Consider the following 18,267-nt stretch of genomic DNA (forward strand, 5'->3'; position numbering starts at 1 on the left):
GGCCCCTAGTTTTTCAGCAACTAAAATAATTTAAGATATTATATATACTTTTTTCAAAGTTTATAGTAAACTCATGATATATCCATCTTAGTTGGAGTTCCGGTTGCTCGCCTCCCAGTTTTTAGCTCCTAGATCCGCCTCTGATCTTAAGGAATATAACAATTTTTACTATTTTTTGTCATATTTCTGGAATGATTTGAGTTATAAAATTTCTGTAAACGGCTTGATGGCATTTACGCCTATTCAAAACCATATACGTAATTGGATGTGATACTTATTTAATTTGATTTTGATTTTTTTTAGTTTAGCGTCCCTTTCAGCAGCGAGGCTATATGAGACGTGGACCTACTGATTAACGTGGAATCCGAACCACATGAGGATACTTATTTAAGTACGTTTTTGAAATAAATCCGTTTGAAAAAAGTAAACTTTTCAATTCCATGTAACTTTGTTACTACTTGTTCGAAATACGTAATTTAATGACTGTAGTATTCCATGCTAAGATACTTTGGATGAGCATAGTCATGTTTGTCTTATTAGCGTTATTACTGTTCTAAAAGCCTTTAACATTTTGTTGTTTATCAATGTTTACGATATCGTAGCGTCTTTAATTTCCAACACTGGACAAGATAGTTTGCTATTATAAATTTTCTTTTAATATGCAGATTTGAAATATAATAACTTGACGTAGTGCTATTAGGAAAAAAAATACAACTTTATGTAGGATTGCCAACACTGTTGATCTGGTTGTAGTGCAATTTATGTCAAACAAAGGCCCCAGTTGATAGTAGCATGGTACGAAATTTCAGTGTTTTGTTTCTATTAGCTTAAAAAAGTTATAAAAACATCTCGAGACGAATGGTCAACCCTGTATATGTGTCATTGCTCTTCCGCAACATGTTATTGACGCATCTAAAAAAATCATTTAAGAAAAAGAAGAAAAAGACGTTTACATTTCCGCTTGCAACGAGCGTTGCTGCTGGATGCTTCCCGTATTTTCCGCTAGTAGTCGCAGCTACCTCGGCAACCGGCAAATAGCTTCTGTAATAGTTGCAAATTCCTCCACTTGGCAGCACTTGACTAGATCGGTACGATGATTCACGTAAGCTTGAAAAAAAAAACTAATTCACAAAACACAAACTCGCAAAAACAATCTTAAATTTTACGTCCCACGTTTATGCCAGCTAGGCTAAAGGAGACGGTGATGACGAGAAATGAGTGAAATGTTGGAATGAAGAAAGTGGGAGGAAACGGGAGAACCCTAGAAAACCCACGCACACGGTGTTTGTCCACTACAAATGTCACTTGGCACGAACTAGAATTGAACCAAGGGCCCCATGCAGTGATGTAACTAAGGGTGGCAAACGTTGCTTGTGCCCGGACGCCGAATTGGGGGCGCAAAACTGGACAAATATGTGTAATTATTTCCACTATAAAGCAAAGAAAGGAGTTTTAGCAAACTAAAGATCATAAAAAATTACCTCAGAAACTTAGCAGAACAACAACGACTCACTAACCTTAGGATCACATCCATAGACCATAAGTTAACTTCAACCTTTCCAGTCAAAAGAGCCCGCGAAGTTAAATTTTAGTTCCAGCTTTTTGTGTTTTCATTTAACTTACATCGATTTATGAGATTTACAAACAGCCCGAGTATATTACTCGAAATAACAACATGACTGCCATAATTATGATAAATAACTTAGGCTATTCTAAAGCAACAGACTGTTGATTCATTCTACATATATGCAGATCGTGTTATAATTCCAAAAACATTGTGATTTGCATTTATTATGATAAGACTATAAGAATATCAAGTACGCTACTCTCTGCTACTCTCAAAGTAGTACTAATTAGTTTGATGTTTTACCTTGTACTAAAAATGAAATTATGTACTGTAATTTTGAAATCAAGCTTTACCATTTGAAGAAAAAGTGGAATAGGGAAATTAGGAATGCCAACATCAAGTGAAGTCAGGGATTGTTTGGTTTGGTTGATCAGGGTGGGGGGCGCTAAAGCGAGTTCTTGCCCTGGGGGACAACTAGCTTAGCTGCGTTACTGACCCGAGAACATGGCACAAAACCTAAAAATCATTTCGCGACACGAGTTCTAAACGGCATAAGACCTAAAAATCATTTCGCGACACAAGTTCTAAACGGCACTAAACCTAAAAATTCTCTTGTGGCACTACCATCGTGTCCGTGCTAAGAATACTATCAATCTGTTAGTCAAAGTTTTAGATATACTATTTCATACAGTATATCTACAGAACCAGATTCTAGCTTTGTTCTTACAAGCGTTTTGTATAATTAGGCCTACATATTCTATCGTTCTGAAATAAAAATAAAATAAACAAAGCCTATTGTCCTTTCTTGCTCTTTGCATAATATTATTATATGGTCACAAAATTTTCATAATGTATGTTTCTTTCTGTTTCCATACCATTGACCTCGTATTAGTAACATAATGTTGTCTTTTAGTTATATACGTCATAAGTTTTGCTTTCTTTGTGCTGATTTGAAGTAAACTATTTTTACACATATATTTATTGTATTGTTATGATTTGTATTCCTTGCACTTTCTGTAGCAAATAGTTGTCATACTCGTAATTAACTACTCTCTACTCGTTATTATTAATAATAATAGTTTTAGTATTACTAACATAGCTGTTACCGTTTGAATTAACTATTATTATTATTATTATTATTATTATTATTATTATTATTATTATTATTATTATTATTATTATTATTACTATTAATTATATATTTCAGATATGCTACATTTTTTTTTTTTTTTTTTGCCCTGAGCCCTGATTGTGTGTGAAGTTAAAATCAAAGTTTGTCATGTACGGCAAATGATGGCTTAACACCCAAAACAAACTCCTGGCACCCCAAATGGGGTTAGTGAGTTTTATGTATTATTAAGCGTGTTTAATAATTACAGCAAATTAAGAATGTTTGCAAAAGAATGTGCAAGAAAACACTTTTGAGATATTAAACTACGTCAACACGTTAAAATAATTAAAACAACCTAATTAATCGTCCAATTTGTACTCTCATTTGCTTAACTAGACAAAGGTAATATATAAAGAACTGCAAAATTTGGAAAGCTGTTTTCTGTTTCAAATTGTTGTCACTACGTTGATACACTATGTCTGCACTTTCCAAGCAAACCTAATATCTTGGTTCACATTCCGCACGTTTGTTTATACAGTGAAACCTGTCTATGCTGGCCACCATCGGTTTCATTGAAAAGTGGCCAACTTAGACAGGTGGCCAACTTACAGAAAATAAGTGTGATTGGTGTATTTTTAGAATAGGATTTCTAGTATTACTTGATTTTAAAATTGTAATAAGTAATGATGCATCAGCTACTTTTAAATAATGTGTATAGAGTAATCATAACAATATGCATTACTAGAAAGAAATACTACAGTATGTTTAATACACACAATTCATTCAACTTTCTACGTTTTGAATCCATTACGAACTCATGAATTAAACACGTCCCCTTCCACTGAACACAGAGATCACTGAACCCACACACACACCGAAATCGGATTTGCTCTTCTGCTGTCTGTAGAGTAAGAAATTTTCATCTGAACTGATTAAATAGTGACAAATATTTTCTGTAGATACCTTTTGAAAAATAGGAAATCAGTTATTAATAAAACAAATTTATTTATAATGGTTCATTCAAGAGGTGTTTTTTTTTAATTCCTTTTGGCACATATGCACATTCTAAATTTGTAGTTAACCTCTTGTTAATTAGCTATAAGTGTTTCCCTAGGAGCAAAATATGTTTTCAGAAAATCTTAAGGGAATTCATGTCTCAAAGCCATCGCTGCATTTCGACAAGCCGTCAGGTGCCAATAGTTGACAATTGAGATGGTTAGCTTTATTTAACCTTGAGAATTTTCCGGAATAACTAAAGCTCCTCATTGTTGAAAGGAGCCGATATAACTAATGGTTTTACCAAAACAGACAGAGTATACAACCATTTCTTGAATACCTGTACGTGTTTCTTCTTATTCACATCTTCCTACAGCACACCTTTATCAGGGTAGTGTTCTGGCCATTGACCTTCAAGAACAAATAGTGGAAATTCATAATTCTTTACCTCCAGTCACAAATACAGAACATCTGCCTTTCATGGGGGAATACGAAAGAGTTAAGAAATATAACAAAACGGTATTTTGTGTGGCCAGGTAAATTTATCATTATCATCATAGGGTAACAGTGCTTCAAAGCGGCAAACTTCCAAGATTGGCAGGTGGCCAACTTACAAAGTAATAAGTAACGAATGTCTTATGGGAAAATGCAGGTTCAAGAAGAACTAGGCTAAGATAAGCAGGTGACGAACTTAGAGAGGTGGTTAAGTTGACAGGTTTTACTGTACTATGCTATGTCTATGGGAAATTGTGTTTTTGGTTTCAGTTATAAGAATTATGAATTGACATATCATCTGTAGTCAGTGTTTCTTCCAAACATGTTTTTAGGGTACACTGCCCCCCAGAGATCTGAGAGTGCCCCCCCAAGAAAAGACCAAAATAATACATTTATAATATAATAATAAATACAATAGTACCAGCAGTGCCCCACCCCGAAATACTAAGTGTGCCCCTCCGGAACATTATGTCTTAAAGGAACACTGTCTGCAGTACCTCTCAGACTTCGATTCAATTGGCCACATATTTGATGCTATAGGCAGGAATACCTCTCATGCAAGGCGGTAAAGTTCTCGTGCTAAAATAATAGGATCACAATAGATGCTTAAAAACATCCGTTTTGTTCGAAAACTTGTGAGCGGTAAGCGTATGTCTAATGAAAAGCTGAAGTATCAGTGCAGCCAACGATGCACAAAACTGTAATAGACTTTATATTTATGATATTTCTTCTCATTCTACCCAGTTAAATAATATAAAATTAATCTCTCGTCAGTATTTTTCATTGCCGTATAGGTAACTTTTATGAAAAACTTCCTAACTCGATATACATTTGTACACTGTCTCAATAAAACTTGATTAACAAGAAATCATTGATGTAGCATGAAAATTTGAACTTGCACTTCATTTTCTCTTATAAAAGCAATCATTTTTTTTCTGAAAAAATAGGTCCAAGTATTTTAGAATTACTTAACGACTTTTCGGGTGCACAATACTATCCGCTCAACAGTACATAGACTTAATGGCTTGTAGCATTGAACCCCCATCATCACCAAAGCTTGGATCTCTCAAAACAAACAAAAAATATATATTGGTGAGCGCCTGGCTTTCTGCAATTAATTAAGTGTAACAAACATAATTCCATCGACCCTCTAATCTCTCTTAAATACCGGAAGTGATAAAATGCTTTCACTAGTATCCTCCTTGTCAATATTAACTTGAGAAAATATCACGTTATTAGTAAAACTGCAATGTAATGTTAAAAAATCGGTTGCCATGGTAACAGTCGAGTTTTTGAGTGCGACACAAAAGTTAAGGGGAAACGCATTGTTCGCAAGGAGTCTGGAGGCACGAACAATTTAAATTTGTGCTGATATCTCCAGTTTCCTCTTAAATATATCATGATTTTAGCGTGAAAAGTGATGGGGATGGATAAAAGTGGAGAATGTTTGCCTGGCAGACGGCGACAGAGGAACTTCCCTTGTTGAGAAGTAAAAAATACAAACTTAAATTTTCAGGATGTGTATACTGTGATAAACCGAATTCCTTCTCGTGGTGGCACTTGGGATCCCTGGTTCGATCCCTGCTCTTTGTGGGGGGCAAACACCGTGCTCAAGGATTTACTCGGGGCTCTCCCGTTTTCTCCCACTTTCTTCATTCCTCAATATCACTCATCTCTCATCATCACCGTCTCCTTTAGCCTAACCGGCATAATAGTGGGACGTAAAACTTAAGGATTTCACTTCATTTCATTTTTTCCTTCTCGTGGTATACGCTGTAACAGTGCTGTAGCGACCGCAAGTCTGAGCTCTACACCAATGATAGAACTGCTTTGACTCACTTGTGATACATCGGAAGAATTCGGCACGATTCGTACAGTGGCCTTCCGAACGCACGTTTGGGAAAAAATTTAAATAGCAGAAGTGCACCAACAATGTCCTCAAACTTAGAAGACATAGCAAACGAGCGACAAATAGCAGCACTTAAAGAACTATTCGAATTAAACGATAACTATAATAATAGCACAAATATAAAACAACGAAACAAAACTTAGCAGCAATCTGACAACACTCTGCCTTCACAAGACGTTCTCCGTAAAGTGCGAGGGTGGAGAATTTCATGGACGAGGGCTGACGACCTGGACACACCCTTGCGTTCTTTTGGGTGCTGAAATTGGTAGATCTAAGTCAAGCTGCACGACTTTGTGCGACTACTATAGTTTCTAAATTTTCACATGTTGCGAAAATTGAACATAGAATAAATCAGTTCAAAATACTCCAAGAGCATTAAAAGAACGAACTTTAGATGAATGGAGAGATGGACCGGGAAGGATTACTGTGATTTTTCCTACATGTAAAACTAGATCTTTTTATCCTCAGCTTCTTCTCTTTCTCGTAAAAATTCGCAAAATATCATCTCTCTATGACTTACGGTTTCCGAGATATGGCTCCGTAAATCTTTCGAAATTCGAACTTTTTGTCCAATATCTAAGGAATAGTGACCACCGGTTACTATTTGGTACCAAAATATTCACCATTCTCTTAGGTATTGGTCAATACCAATATGATCTCCGTATGACTTACGGTTCCCGAGATATGGCTCCTTAAATCTTTCGACATTGGAACTTTTTTTGGGGGGGGCAATATCTCACGAGCGGTAAGGGTGAAGCGAAAAATTCCAACACTTTCTCAGATAGTTTTTGATGGTCAATGGAATGGAAGGATTAAAATTTAAAAAATGCATATAACAGACACACACAGAAAAAAAAAGAGAAAGAGAGAGAGAGAGAGAGAATTCAGTAACGAAATTTTTAAGTTCGTTAAAAAGAGAGCTATTCCAACAGAGAAAATTATGAGTAATATTAAGGTACGTGGATGAAATACGAAGATATTAACTTACACATTAGATATGACCTTATCCATGATAGATATAATCTGTGGGTCATTAGTTTCCACCAACTTACTAAGGCAATCATTTGCCGCATTACGCTTTGCAACTCTTTTTGATCTTCCACAGCCAATACCTGTAAAAATGTATTTAAAAATAATAACATTAATAATATATTTCCCATAGATCGATTTCATTAGTTAAAATAAACGTTGTGCTCTCATTGAGAAAGAACATGGAGATGCATATGTGCCATGTGGTCACTCCTACAATCTGTAAGAATATCACTTGCAATATCTCTCTCACATTTGTCTTTTTTTCTACTACAGAGAATGCTTATTCTTAGTATCGTATCAAACTTTTCCTCTAGCGTTGCCCACGTGAAGAGGAACTTCTCGTGTCGTCTCGATTCTCGAACCGAGACGAGACTAGAAACGTAGGCAACACTAGTTCATCCAAATCTCAGACCTCAAACACTATTTGGATTAACTGCCGCGGATGGCGACCTCCAAATACAGAATTTACGGAGAAATGAACAGAATCACGAAATGTCGACATGACAGTTTAAAAGAGGCAATAACGGTTATTAGTGTAGGGTGATTAATTAGGGAGAAAAACGAAGTTAAATTCTGGACTATATGAGTTCCCGGATTGATACAATATTAGGTAAACAAACAATGTAACATAATATGACAGTGTTTCAAACCCACTGTCATTTTTAACTAACCTAGAACGTACAGTATATGCTGCTGTAATGGAGGGAAATACAGAAACGTATAGAGTGGAAAGTAATGTGCGAGGAGCTGCATTTGAACTGAATGTACTGAAATGGGGTAAAATTTTGCGTGATATCCCATGTTGTGTGTAGGGGGAGGCATAAATTTGTAAAATTCACGGAAGAAATATGTTACCGGTTCCTGATTTCGCAGTATGATTGCCCAAGTAATGAAAATACATCGGCATCTTACATCTTACATGTATACTCAGGTAGAAATATCAAGTGTATTTTCTACCACCTAGTGCTCCACAAGAAGGACACCATGACCTGAACTGCTGTGTCAAGGCAATGTATGAAGTAATCATAGAAGTGCTGCAAAATCGTGCAACACACAAGGCATGTGTTTTATACCATATACAGTGTTTTTCCACTGTCCTCGTTTATGCATATACTCATCATCGCTGACGCGCCTCTTCTAACGGACGCATCCCCTCGCAACCGCTCACAACACCCTGCTGCGCTCCTTCCTTTACTCGGTTAGATAGCATTCGTGCTTTTTAGTGACCACCTAGCACAAGTTGATTCGTGTTTCACGCACTGTAGTTTTCATTCCATACTACCACACTGTATTTATACTCAATTCTCTTGAAGCCCATCTGCAACTAGTAATGAAGCTCCTCATTTAGTGGATGTTAGACCCCTATGCTAAAATAAATTAATTTTTCATGAGTATAAAAAATGACTCCATAATATAGATAGCACCCAGGTAAGAAATATTTTTTGTATGAGTTTTGTAAGTTTTAATATGCAAGGGACATATGTCTAATATACCAGGGGGCACCTCCCCGAAAACCCTCTCTAAAAGTTTGTTTACATGATACTGCAAGGATTCATTGTTTTCAGAGGCGCACCCACGAGGGATACACCGGGCTCGAACCCCAAAAGACTTCGTAACTAAACATAGATTTGTACACTTTCTTCATAAAACTTATTCAACAAGGAAATGGTTGAAGTAGCATAAACATTTGATTTTACACTTAATCTCCACTCTTTCTTTTATAAAAACAATCTAGTTCTATATTTGTTCTGAAAATATATGTGAAAGTATTCTACACTTACTTATCAGGTACTGAATACTACCCATTCAATACTACATTGACGTAGTGGCTTGAAGTATTGCGCATCCCTTCTGAAAGCTTGGACCCCCAACAAAAAATTCGGGCGCTCGCCTGATTGTTTTAGTAATTTCTGAGTAGTGCTGAGTAGTGCGTAGTTTGCAACACTTCAAGGTTGCAGGGTAGTAATTTTGTGCTATAATACTATATGTGAAAACGAAATATGAAAATAAGAAATATTTGCGATTAACAGCGGAAAGTAAACCCCGGAAATGAAACAGGAGTAATTGCAGGTAAGGCATACTAAAATAACAACAGGTAATTTGTAGTGCAATGTTGAAAACAAGTTCATGTGTGTCTTACCTGTAACTCCCATAGCTCTAACCTTGCAGGTAAATTTCCCCTTTTTATCATAAGTAAATTTATACTGAGGATTATTTAGTAGAACTGTGACCTCTTGTAAGACTGAAACAGGAGTCTTAACATCCATCTCTTTACCACCTGAAAACAAGAAGCAACATTTGTTATAAATCCATAAGTTTAGGTGCAAACAACACAAAAATTCAGATGAAACCGTTTATATTTGAGAATGTCCAAAACACAATACTTAGAGATTGTGCGCGTATCAAAACCGTAGGACTGATTATAGAAGCACAGTAATTGTGATTCCACAAACGTCGAAATGGGTACTATCTTGGCTCTTTTCGAACAGGAATTTCATTAAGTTGGGGACATAGGAAATGTGGTCCTAAAATTATCGAATAATTCATATACCACGTCTTGTGCAAGAAAGGCAGAACGATAATCGTTTATCAGTGAGAGTAACAAGCTTTTTTCATGTTTTGGCTAATTATAAAATGCTTCTTACTGATTTAGTTACTTGGAGGTTGAGAATTTAAAAAGTTCTTGAGAGCTGTACGAAAAATCTAGATATCATTCTAAAACTTCTCATACAGGGGCGTCATTTAGGGCTTGGGGGAGGGGAAATTGTGTTTGACTATGCTTTTAGCCTATGTAGGCTAAAGGAGACGGTGATGATGAGAAATGAATGAAAGGTTGGAATGAAGAAAGTGGCAGGAATCGGAAGGACCCCGAGAAACCCAAACACACACAGTGTTTGTCCACCTCAAAGTTCACTTTACGCGAGCTGGGGTCGAACCCGGGACCCCATGCACCAGATGTGAACGCTCTACCACTGCACCACCGCGACCAATGAGAAATTTAAAAATTTACTGATATCTAGGGTTTTACCCCATCCACCCCTAAGCAAAATCTGAAATGATGCTGCTCTTCTGATACTGAAAAAAATGTTTTTGATTAAAGCTTTCGGAACGAATTCAGAAATTTGAGTTCTTTTCTCTTCTTTTTGTGAAGCAGAAAAGGTAAATGTATGAACGTTATTGAAAATGATCAATCAAACAAAGTAGTATATTAATTCGTAAATTATTGATAAGAAAATAGCTGAGACTTTCAACTGTGGTTATGAATACATGACAGTCAACTTCATTTAGATGATTGCTCTTATGTGAATTTTATATAGTATTGTTCAAAAGAACTGGCCACTCACAAAGTGGTCGCAATGAGAGGGTATGCATTGGTATGCTATACAGCCTCTGGTTTTTCAGTGATGAAGCCATGCCTAATCTGGTTTCTCAGTTATCAACACATACCGTCACTGAAAAGTGGGTGATAATATACCTGTACCTTTATTAAATCATTTTTATACACGTAATTGACGAATAGCTCCACATGTGAATATATTTTATTTCTTATGTAGAAATAATTTCTTGGTAACACTGACATTTTTGTTATCTTTTCCCTAACTTTTGTTTTGTTTTTTAAAAATGAGATGTACAAATAAGTTCATCTAGTTGTGCCCATGGGTGTCACTGGTGGGGGACAAGGAGGACGTGTCCCCCCGCCAAAATTTTCATGTACAAAATATTCAATATTGTATTTTAATTTAATTTATTTACTAACGACAGTATAACATATAAATAATAGTAATAATATTTATTTGGAATATAATATTCAGGCTGTGGAGCGATTGTAACAGAGTTCTTGATATGTCTCAGGTGGTCCGTGAAGGTAAGCAGAAAAGTAACAAATTGAATCGAAGATAATCATATTAGGCTAGGTACTACCGTTTAAATCACTTTCTCTGATGTCCCCCTAAAAATTTTCCACGCCAGAGACGCCAGTGGTTGTGCCATATTCAATTGTTTCCTTCATATGTATGTGTGTGTCTTCTTGCCTTAATGCATATAAGTGCCGTGTGGATTTAGAGGTTGTCTGCTGTGAGGAGCGGACCTTCCGAGGTCTCGAATACTTTTCAGTCGAGCACGGGGGTCCAGGAGTTCTCCTGTGGTCAATTGTTTAAAAGTTGTTAATATAAAACTCGGTTTTTGAATATTTTCGTGTATAATTACCTATAATACAACATAAGGGGATATACTTTTTTTAATTTGCTCAGAAACTTGTGGGCGGGGCAAAGCTTCTCCCTGCTCCCCGTAACCCGTAACCTCTCCCATGATTTTGAGTCATTATATAAATAGAAATGCGTTTTTTAGGCAATATATTTCAACATTTAGATAGCCGATATGTAGAGTCAAAATCGTAATAAAACATACCACCTCTGCATTTTCTTCACTTCGAACACTGCACTCACACTCTCAGGGTCTCACAACTAAACGCGGGACATTATAATACGTTAGCTTGTGATGTATAATTTAAGGAGGCAAGTGGATTGGCATTTGTTAGAAAAGAGGGTGGTAATGAGTTTTTGAACAATACTGTGCATTGTCTATTTTGAAGACATGTTTTAAAATATGACTACAGATACTTTGTATGTGATATCCAAATACAGAGCTTAGTTTCCTAGGTACCCCAATAACTTTTTTACTTTTTCACAGACTGATTATCTACCGTCAAGAAAAAAGTGATCATGTTTATTTTCCAAGTTCTGAGTAAATCTATTATTGCTTTTTTTTTTCAAATTGTTAACATAGCATAAATATAATTTCCGATGGCGTTACGTGCTTATTAAAGTCTTTGTAAGGCATTATTTGTATGCTCCACAAATAACTTTTTTAAAAATCCAAAATTAGTTATTAACAAGAATTTGCAAATCTCTTCAGACACAAAAAGTGTGTTCAAGTACGTAGTTTCTACAGAATATTAATTAAAACCTTTAGTTACGGTGGCTGAAAGAGAGACGTTTTTCACATTATACCTATTTTAGACTCATATACTCAGGGGTTAAAGTGGATCTGAAAGAGTAGGAGGACGCATGACGTCAAGTTGTCTTCAGTGTCTATCTTTGTCCATTGTAATGTTTTAGAATGCAGAGGGACGCCACAGATATTTTCTGGAAGTCCCCCCGCGTTCTCCCTCACTTTTAGCCCTGTATATCCTAAAATTTGTAATTTACACAAGTAATGCAGATTTTTTTTTGCCTCATATTTGAAATGAAATGAAATCTTTAAGTTTTACGTCCCATGGTTATGTCGGCTAGGCTAAAGGGGACGGTGATGATGAGAAAAGAGTGAAATGGTGGAATGAAGAAAGTGGGAGGAAACGGGAAAACCCCGAGGAAACCCACGCAAACGGTGTTTGTCCACCACAAAATTCACTTGGCTTGAACGGGGATCGAACCAGGGAAACCACGCGGCAGAGGTGAACGCTCTACCACTGAGCCAGCACGGTCCCACTTGCCTCATATTTGTAAAATATTTCAATTTTGTATTTTTTGGCAGTAAATTGCAAATAAATATATTTTTCTAGCAAGTATTACACCTATAGTAAGTATTCTTAATGCAAAATAATATTTTCTTAACTAAATCGCGGAAACATGATTGATACTTCTACACAGTATAGATAAGCTTTGATATCATTATATATATATATATATATATATATATATATATATATATATATATATATACAAAATTAATTATGAATTATCTAATAATTATTACTGATGTAGTTAAAGCTAGTATAATGTAAGCTAAGAAAAAATATAAAAGAAAACAAAAGCCATTAAGAAAAAAATATTAGGACGCCAATACTATACTTACGCCTTCCTTTCACACCTTCCTGAAGAACTGTTCAGTGATGAACGAAATAAAGAACTCGCACCTTCACAGAAACTGTATCTGAAATAAGAAAAATTATTTCAACAGTTTCTGTTCTCCGCCACAACTATTATTGGAAGATCTAACTCTACATATATTTATATATATTTTTTTAATGCAGAAGAAAGATTTATTTATTCCATATATAAAAACGGCGTTTACCTCATTCACATGCTATTGAAATGATATCAGTAAATCATAAAAAATACTATAATTCCAAGAAACATGATTTTACCCTGCGTTTTGAAAACAACAAACGTTTTTTTGTCTGAAATATTTTTAAAAATAATTTCAGTTTAAACAATTTATCACGTATTGAAATGTTTACTCTTTATTTTAATGTGCACATTATAAGCATACTATTTATGTAATTCAGAGTATTTTCAGTGCAATTATGCTATTTATTTTGTAATCGAAGATGCAATTACACACATTATTAGTTTGCATAAACCAAAATTACCAGAACGTACTTCTAATCACTTTCTAAAATAATTTTCTAGTGGAATTAATTTTAAAATATTTCTTCATTTCACACTTCACTCTCAGTATGGATAATCCGAGCTCGATTATGTAGGTTCACTTCTCATATAGCATGCTGCTGAAACAGGGGCGGATCCAGGACGGACTTCTGGGGGGGCGGTCGGCAGTAATACTGCTACTTTTAAGAGCTCCAAACTTGTTACGGATGGGTTTATTTATATATAAAATAAGAAAGTTTCCTCTTGTGGGGGGGCGATTGCCCCGATCGCCCCCCTCTGGATCCGCCCCTGTGCTGAAAAGAGTGGTGAACCCCAAGTTAACCAAGCATTACTCTTAACTCTTTTTTTTTAAAAAAAAAGAATAGTCAAGTATTTAAATTATGTAAGTAACTACACTAATTAGTACTGATTGTGTTGGAGAAGACTTGGATAATTTTTTTTCTCACTACACTATTGAGAAACCGACAAATTCATTTCGCACCGGAAATCATGATGTTTATTTGGTGACGCGGTGACGTAAAGCACACTTGTTTACTACCCATTCCTTTGAAACAAGGCCACTTCCACAAGCTCAAATTCTATATTTTGTGGGTGAGGAGTCTTCCAAATCCTACCAACATTTTGCATTATGAATTTCTTTGAAACTAACTATTACTACAGAGAATTTCTGAACATCTTAAACGCTAGGAAACAAACCACTGCATTCTTGATCTTATTTACGTAAGAAACGCAACAAAGTTGTATTTAAACTTATGTCCTGCTTTTATGTGTTACCTTTTTCTTAGAATCAACATATATTAATGAAAACGTAGAAAATTTCTCAAAATCATAAATCTTTATGGATTTTACGCAGCAGCGAAACCATGTTGCCGCCATTTGCAATAACTGTATAGCATTCAAAGATGGATGATGTATTATGGCAATACTACGCACTTTTATACGTTTTTTAATTAAAGAATAATTAGCATATTTCTATACAGTTCATACCAGATAAAAGGATAGAAAACAGTTTATTGTGTCCCCTAGATCGCCTTAAGAATTATCATTTGAAAATCTTTTCTGAAATCCATTGAAGATGCAGCACGACTGAAATGACGCAATTGAAAAGAATCATAAAAAAACACAAATCACTTCTAAATACAATAATAATTTTGATTCATAGAACTTCCATAATGTGCACAATCAACAACAATAAATCCTGCATTGGTTTAAAGCGTTAATTATTTTTTGTAATGGACCACTAATTAAGAATGAAATTTCGTTACCTTAAAGGCCTCCTCCTCTTAGTTGGATAACGTACCTTAAACGCGCATGCGCAATAATTCACTCTGAAGCCCTTCCCACAAGGTATCCAGCTGCTGCTAGAGCAAATTTTCTATCCAAAATATTCATTCTTGATGAATTAAAAAAAACACTTTTTATAACTGTATTTAGAACCATATATATATATTAAAGTTATTTGTGTGCATACTTGGTGATAGGGGGTAAAGCGGGTTTAGCTATCGATATGAAAGGCATGTGGATGAAAATGTTACGCTATCATCGATAGAGCTTTTTTTCTACAACGGAGGAAACACTGACAACCCGTAATCTTAAACATGGCTTCGATGTTTTCCACAAAACATAGTAAGAAAATATTTTTCGACGCGAGAAATTGATTTAGCTTGGTCTCATCTTGCGTAACAACAAGTTTAGTTGCATGTTTCAACGTTTCGAGGGTGCTTAAATTATAGGTAATTTCAATAAAGGATCTTCACGAAATTTTGAGAAAATTCGTTCTCACGTACAAGAAAAAGACTCTGCTATTCCTAAATTACTGACAGCTATATTAGTGTCGATCTGAGTCGTTTCTTGTTGAAGATGCCAAAATCCTAACTGTGTATAAAACTACATGAACTGACATAAAATAACGGGTACTTCCGGTTGAGGCCAAAATTTGAAATTTGGCATGATTTTAACTTTCGGGGGCCAACCACAGGAAAATTGCGAAAAATGAGTATTTTTAATATTTAGAGGTTGAAAGGTGGGATGAAGAAATTCCCCGTGTTATTTAAAGGGGCCTTTTTTGGACCTATAAGCTCATACTTTAGGTACTTGTAATTGGAATAAAAACTTCAAATTCAGTATGCTTGTACGCTTTCATTAGCGTTACCTAAGAAAATCATCAAAATTAAAAGATTCCATATTTAGAGTGTTTTTATGAGGAACTGAAAATTCTTCCCCATGTAATTTATATGGGATATCTACACCCCAAAATGTTAAGGCTTTTCCGGTAGAATTAGAATGAAATGTGGCATGATTCTAGTCTTCCGGAACTAATCCACATGAAGGTTGCCGAAAGTGAATATTTTTAATTTTTAAGAGGTCTAAAGGGGTGACAAAATTCGCATGTTATATAAAGGGAGTTTTTTGGGGATGAAAATCTTATCTTTTAAATAGATGTAAAAACTTGAAGAAGTGTAAGGCCATAGGCCGAACAAATGTGGGAGTATGGGGGTGGTGTCCCATCTAGCCAAAGGCTAATCTTAACATAAATCAGCTGTTATGATCATCTTGAAATTTTGTGAAAACATCGTTTTCGAGTGCAAGAAAGTGATTTAGTTTAATCTCTATTTTCCAAACTAATAATAATAATAATAATAATAATAATAATAATAATAATAATAATAATAATAATAATAATAATAATAATAATAATAATAACTTGGAGGTATTTCAAGTATTTCATTCGATGAATGTTAAAATTTTACTTTGAAGACAGATTAAATTATCTTCATGGAATCAAAAAATATGTTTCTTACCTCCGACCTAGCAATAAGGACGCTTTAAATAAAAAATATGCTCAAAATATTTCCGCGTCTAATGATATAGTGATACTACAATATAGATTATCTCCTATCATAATATATATATATATATATATATATATATATATATATATATATATATATATATACAGAATGTTCAAAAATATCTTTACAATTTCAAAAGAGATTTTTATATTCTGTTTTTTTTTTTCGGTGAGTGGGGTAACTCATAAAGTTTTTCAATCTGCTTTATCGTTTTAGGTTAGTTAGCCAGTTGTAAGTGAGCATGTGGACTTCCCCCCCCCAGGAGAAGGGACAGTGTGTAGCATGGTTCATAGAGACCAAATCGAACACACAAGTCCAACGGAACTTCTGCACACAATTTCACAGGCAACCACCATCCGTGCATGGCACACAAGCTTCAAGACAACAGATTCTATGTGGCGTAAGAAAGGAGCAGGACGATCCAGCACAAGTGATGAACGAGTTGAGCAGGTACGTACAGCACTCGTGAGCAGTTCTAAAAAGTCAATCTGTTCGGTCGCTAGACAACTGCAAATACCCAGATCCGCCGCAAACGTGGTGCTTCACAAATAGCCGCATCTCTATGCGTATAAGATACAGTTGTTGCAGGAATTGTTACCAACAGACAAACTAAAACGGGATGAGTTTGCAACAGACATGTTACAACGTACCAATGAAGATGCAGGGGTTTTGAAACGGGTCTGCTTTAGTGATGATGCAACATTTCATGTGTCGGGCAAGTTAAACCATCATAACATGCGAATCTGAAAACTCACACGAAACACGGGAACTTGAGAGAGACATCCCGAAGATTAATATCTGGTGTGGTCTAATGTACAACGGAATCATTGGACCTTTTTCCTTCGCCGAGTCAACAGTTACTGGTATCACCTATCTCGACATGCTTCAATTCTTCGCCATTCCGCAGTTGGAGGATTTGCGGAATGCTGTGTTCCATCAGGATGGTGCTCCACCACACTGGTTCGCAGCAGTCCGTGATCACCTGGACGATACCAGATGGATTGAACCGGGTTATCTCATTCCATGGCCACTGAGGTAGCCAGACATTACACTCCTACACTTCTTTCGGTGGAACTTTTTGAAGGATAGTGTTTACCGTACATCGGTTACTGACATAGCTGACTTAAAAACCGGCGTTACAGCTGCTCTTAACACTGTTACATACGAGACATTAGAGTGTACGTGCTAGGAAAATGAATGCAGAGTGAATGTGATTAGGGCCACGAACGGTGCACACATTGAGGTGTACTAATGAACTTTGTGCACAAACTTTATGAGTTTCACTATTCACTGCAAGGGTACAATGTAAAAATATTTGCCCATTAAAGAGTTGTGAACGTTTGAAATTGTAAAGATAATTTCTGGACGCTCTGCATATATATATATATATATATATATATATATATATATATATATATATATATATATATATATATATATATATATATATAAGCAAATGTTTCTCACTCCAAAGGATTTTGCTTAACATTACTTGCAAAATTTGCTTCTGATTCTCCTTATGCAATACTTCGATAGGGAACAATGGTTTAAGGAACTTGTTACCAAAGGAATACTCTAATATCATCTAAAATGTTCCTATTGACTGGAAAACAGTTAAGTTTTACCAATTTCGGTAGATGAAATTGTGTGTTTGCATACGAGTCCTATTATTATTATTATTATTATTATTATTATTATTATTATTATTATTATTATTATTATTATTATTATTATTATTATTATTATTTTACTACAAAAATTTAATAAACATCCTGACTGATCACGAAAATTCTAATCCACTTCCATCAGGTTCTGCGTTTTTTTTTTTTTTTTGTTTGTTTGTTTGATTCTTTGTTTGTTTGTTCCCTCGTGGTGGGTTTTAATGACAAAAATTAACAAGAGATCAACTATCGAAC

General features: G+C 35.3%; 1 protein-coding gene across 2 annotated transcripts in view; it reads right to left on the bottom strand.

Moving 5' to 3' along the window:
• LOC145674696 (uncharacterized) overlaps positions 1 to 14,790 on the bottom strand; it is a 35,224-nt gene extending 20,434 nt beyond the window's left edge. The window contains exons 1-4 of one of the 2 annotated variants that reach the window (XM_081744938.1): positions 14,765 to 14,790; positions 12,964 to 13,041; positions 9,251 to 9,388; positions 7,067 to 7,190 (exon numbers count right to left, since the gene is read on the bottom strand). In XM_081744938.1, coding sequence (XP_081601064.1) covers positions 7,067 to 7,190; positions 9,251 to 9,377 — 251 coding nt within the window. In that variant the 5' untranslated portion in view covers positions 9,378 to 9,388; positions 12,964 to 13,041; positions 14,765 to 14,790. Of the gene's footprint in view, positions 1 to 7,066; positions 7,191 to 9,250; positions 9,389 to 12,963; positions 13,042 to 14,486; positions 14,572 to 14,764 lie in introns of those variants that run through there. The other variant, XM_081744939.1, reaches the window with a different exon arrangement.
• Between the last annotated feature and the right edge of the window lie 3,477 nt (positions 14,791 to 18,267).

Source organism: Thermobia domestica, chromosome 17, assembly GCF_964235325.1.
Source record: "Thermobia domestica chromosome 17, izTheDome1.hap1.1, whole genome shotgun sequence".
In the NCBI taxonomy this organism is placed as follows: Eukaryota; Metazoa; Arthropoda; class Insecta; order Zygentoma; family Lepismatidae; genus Thermobia; species Thermobia domestica.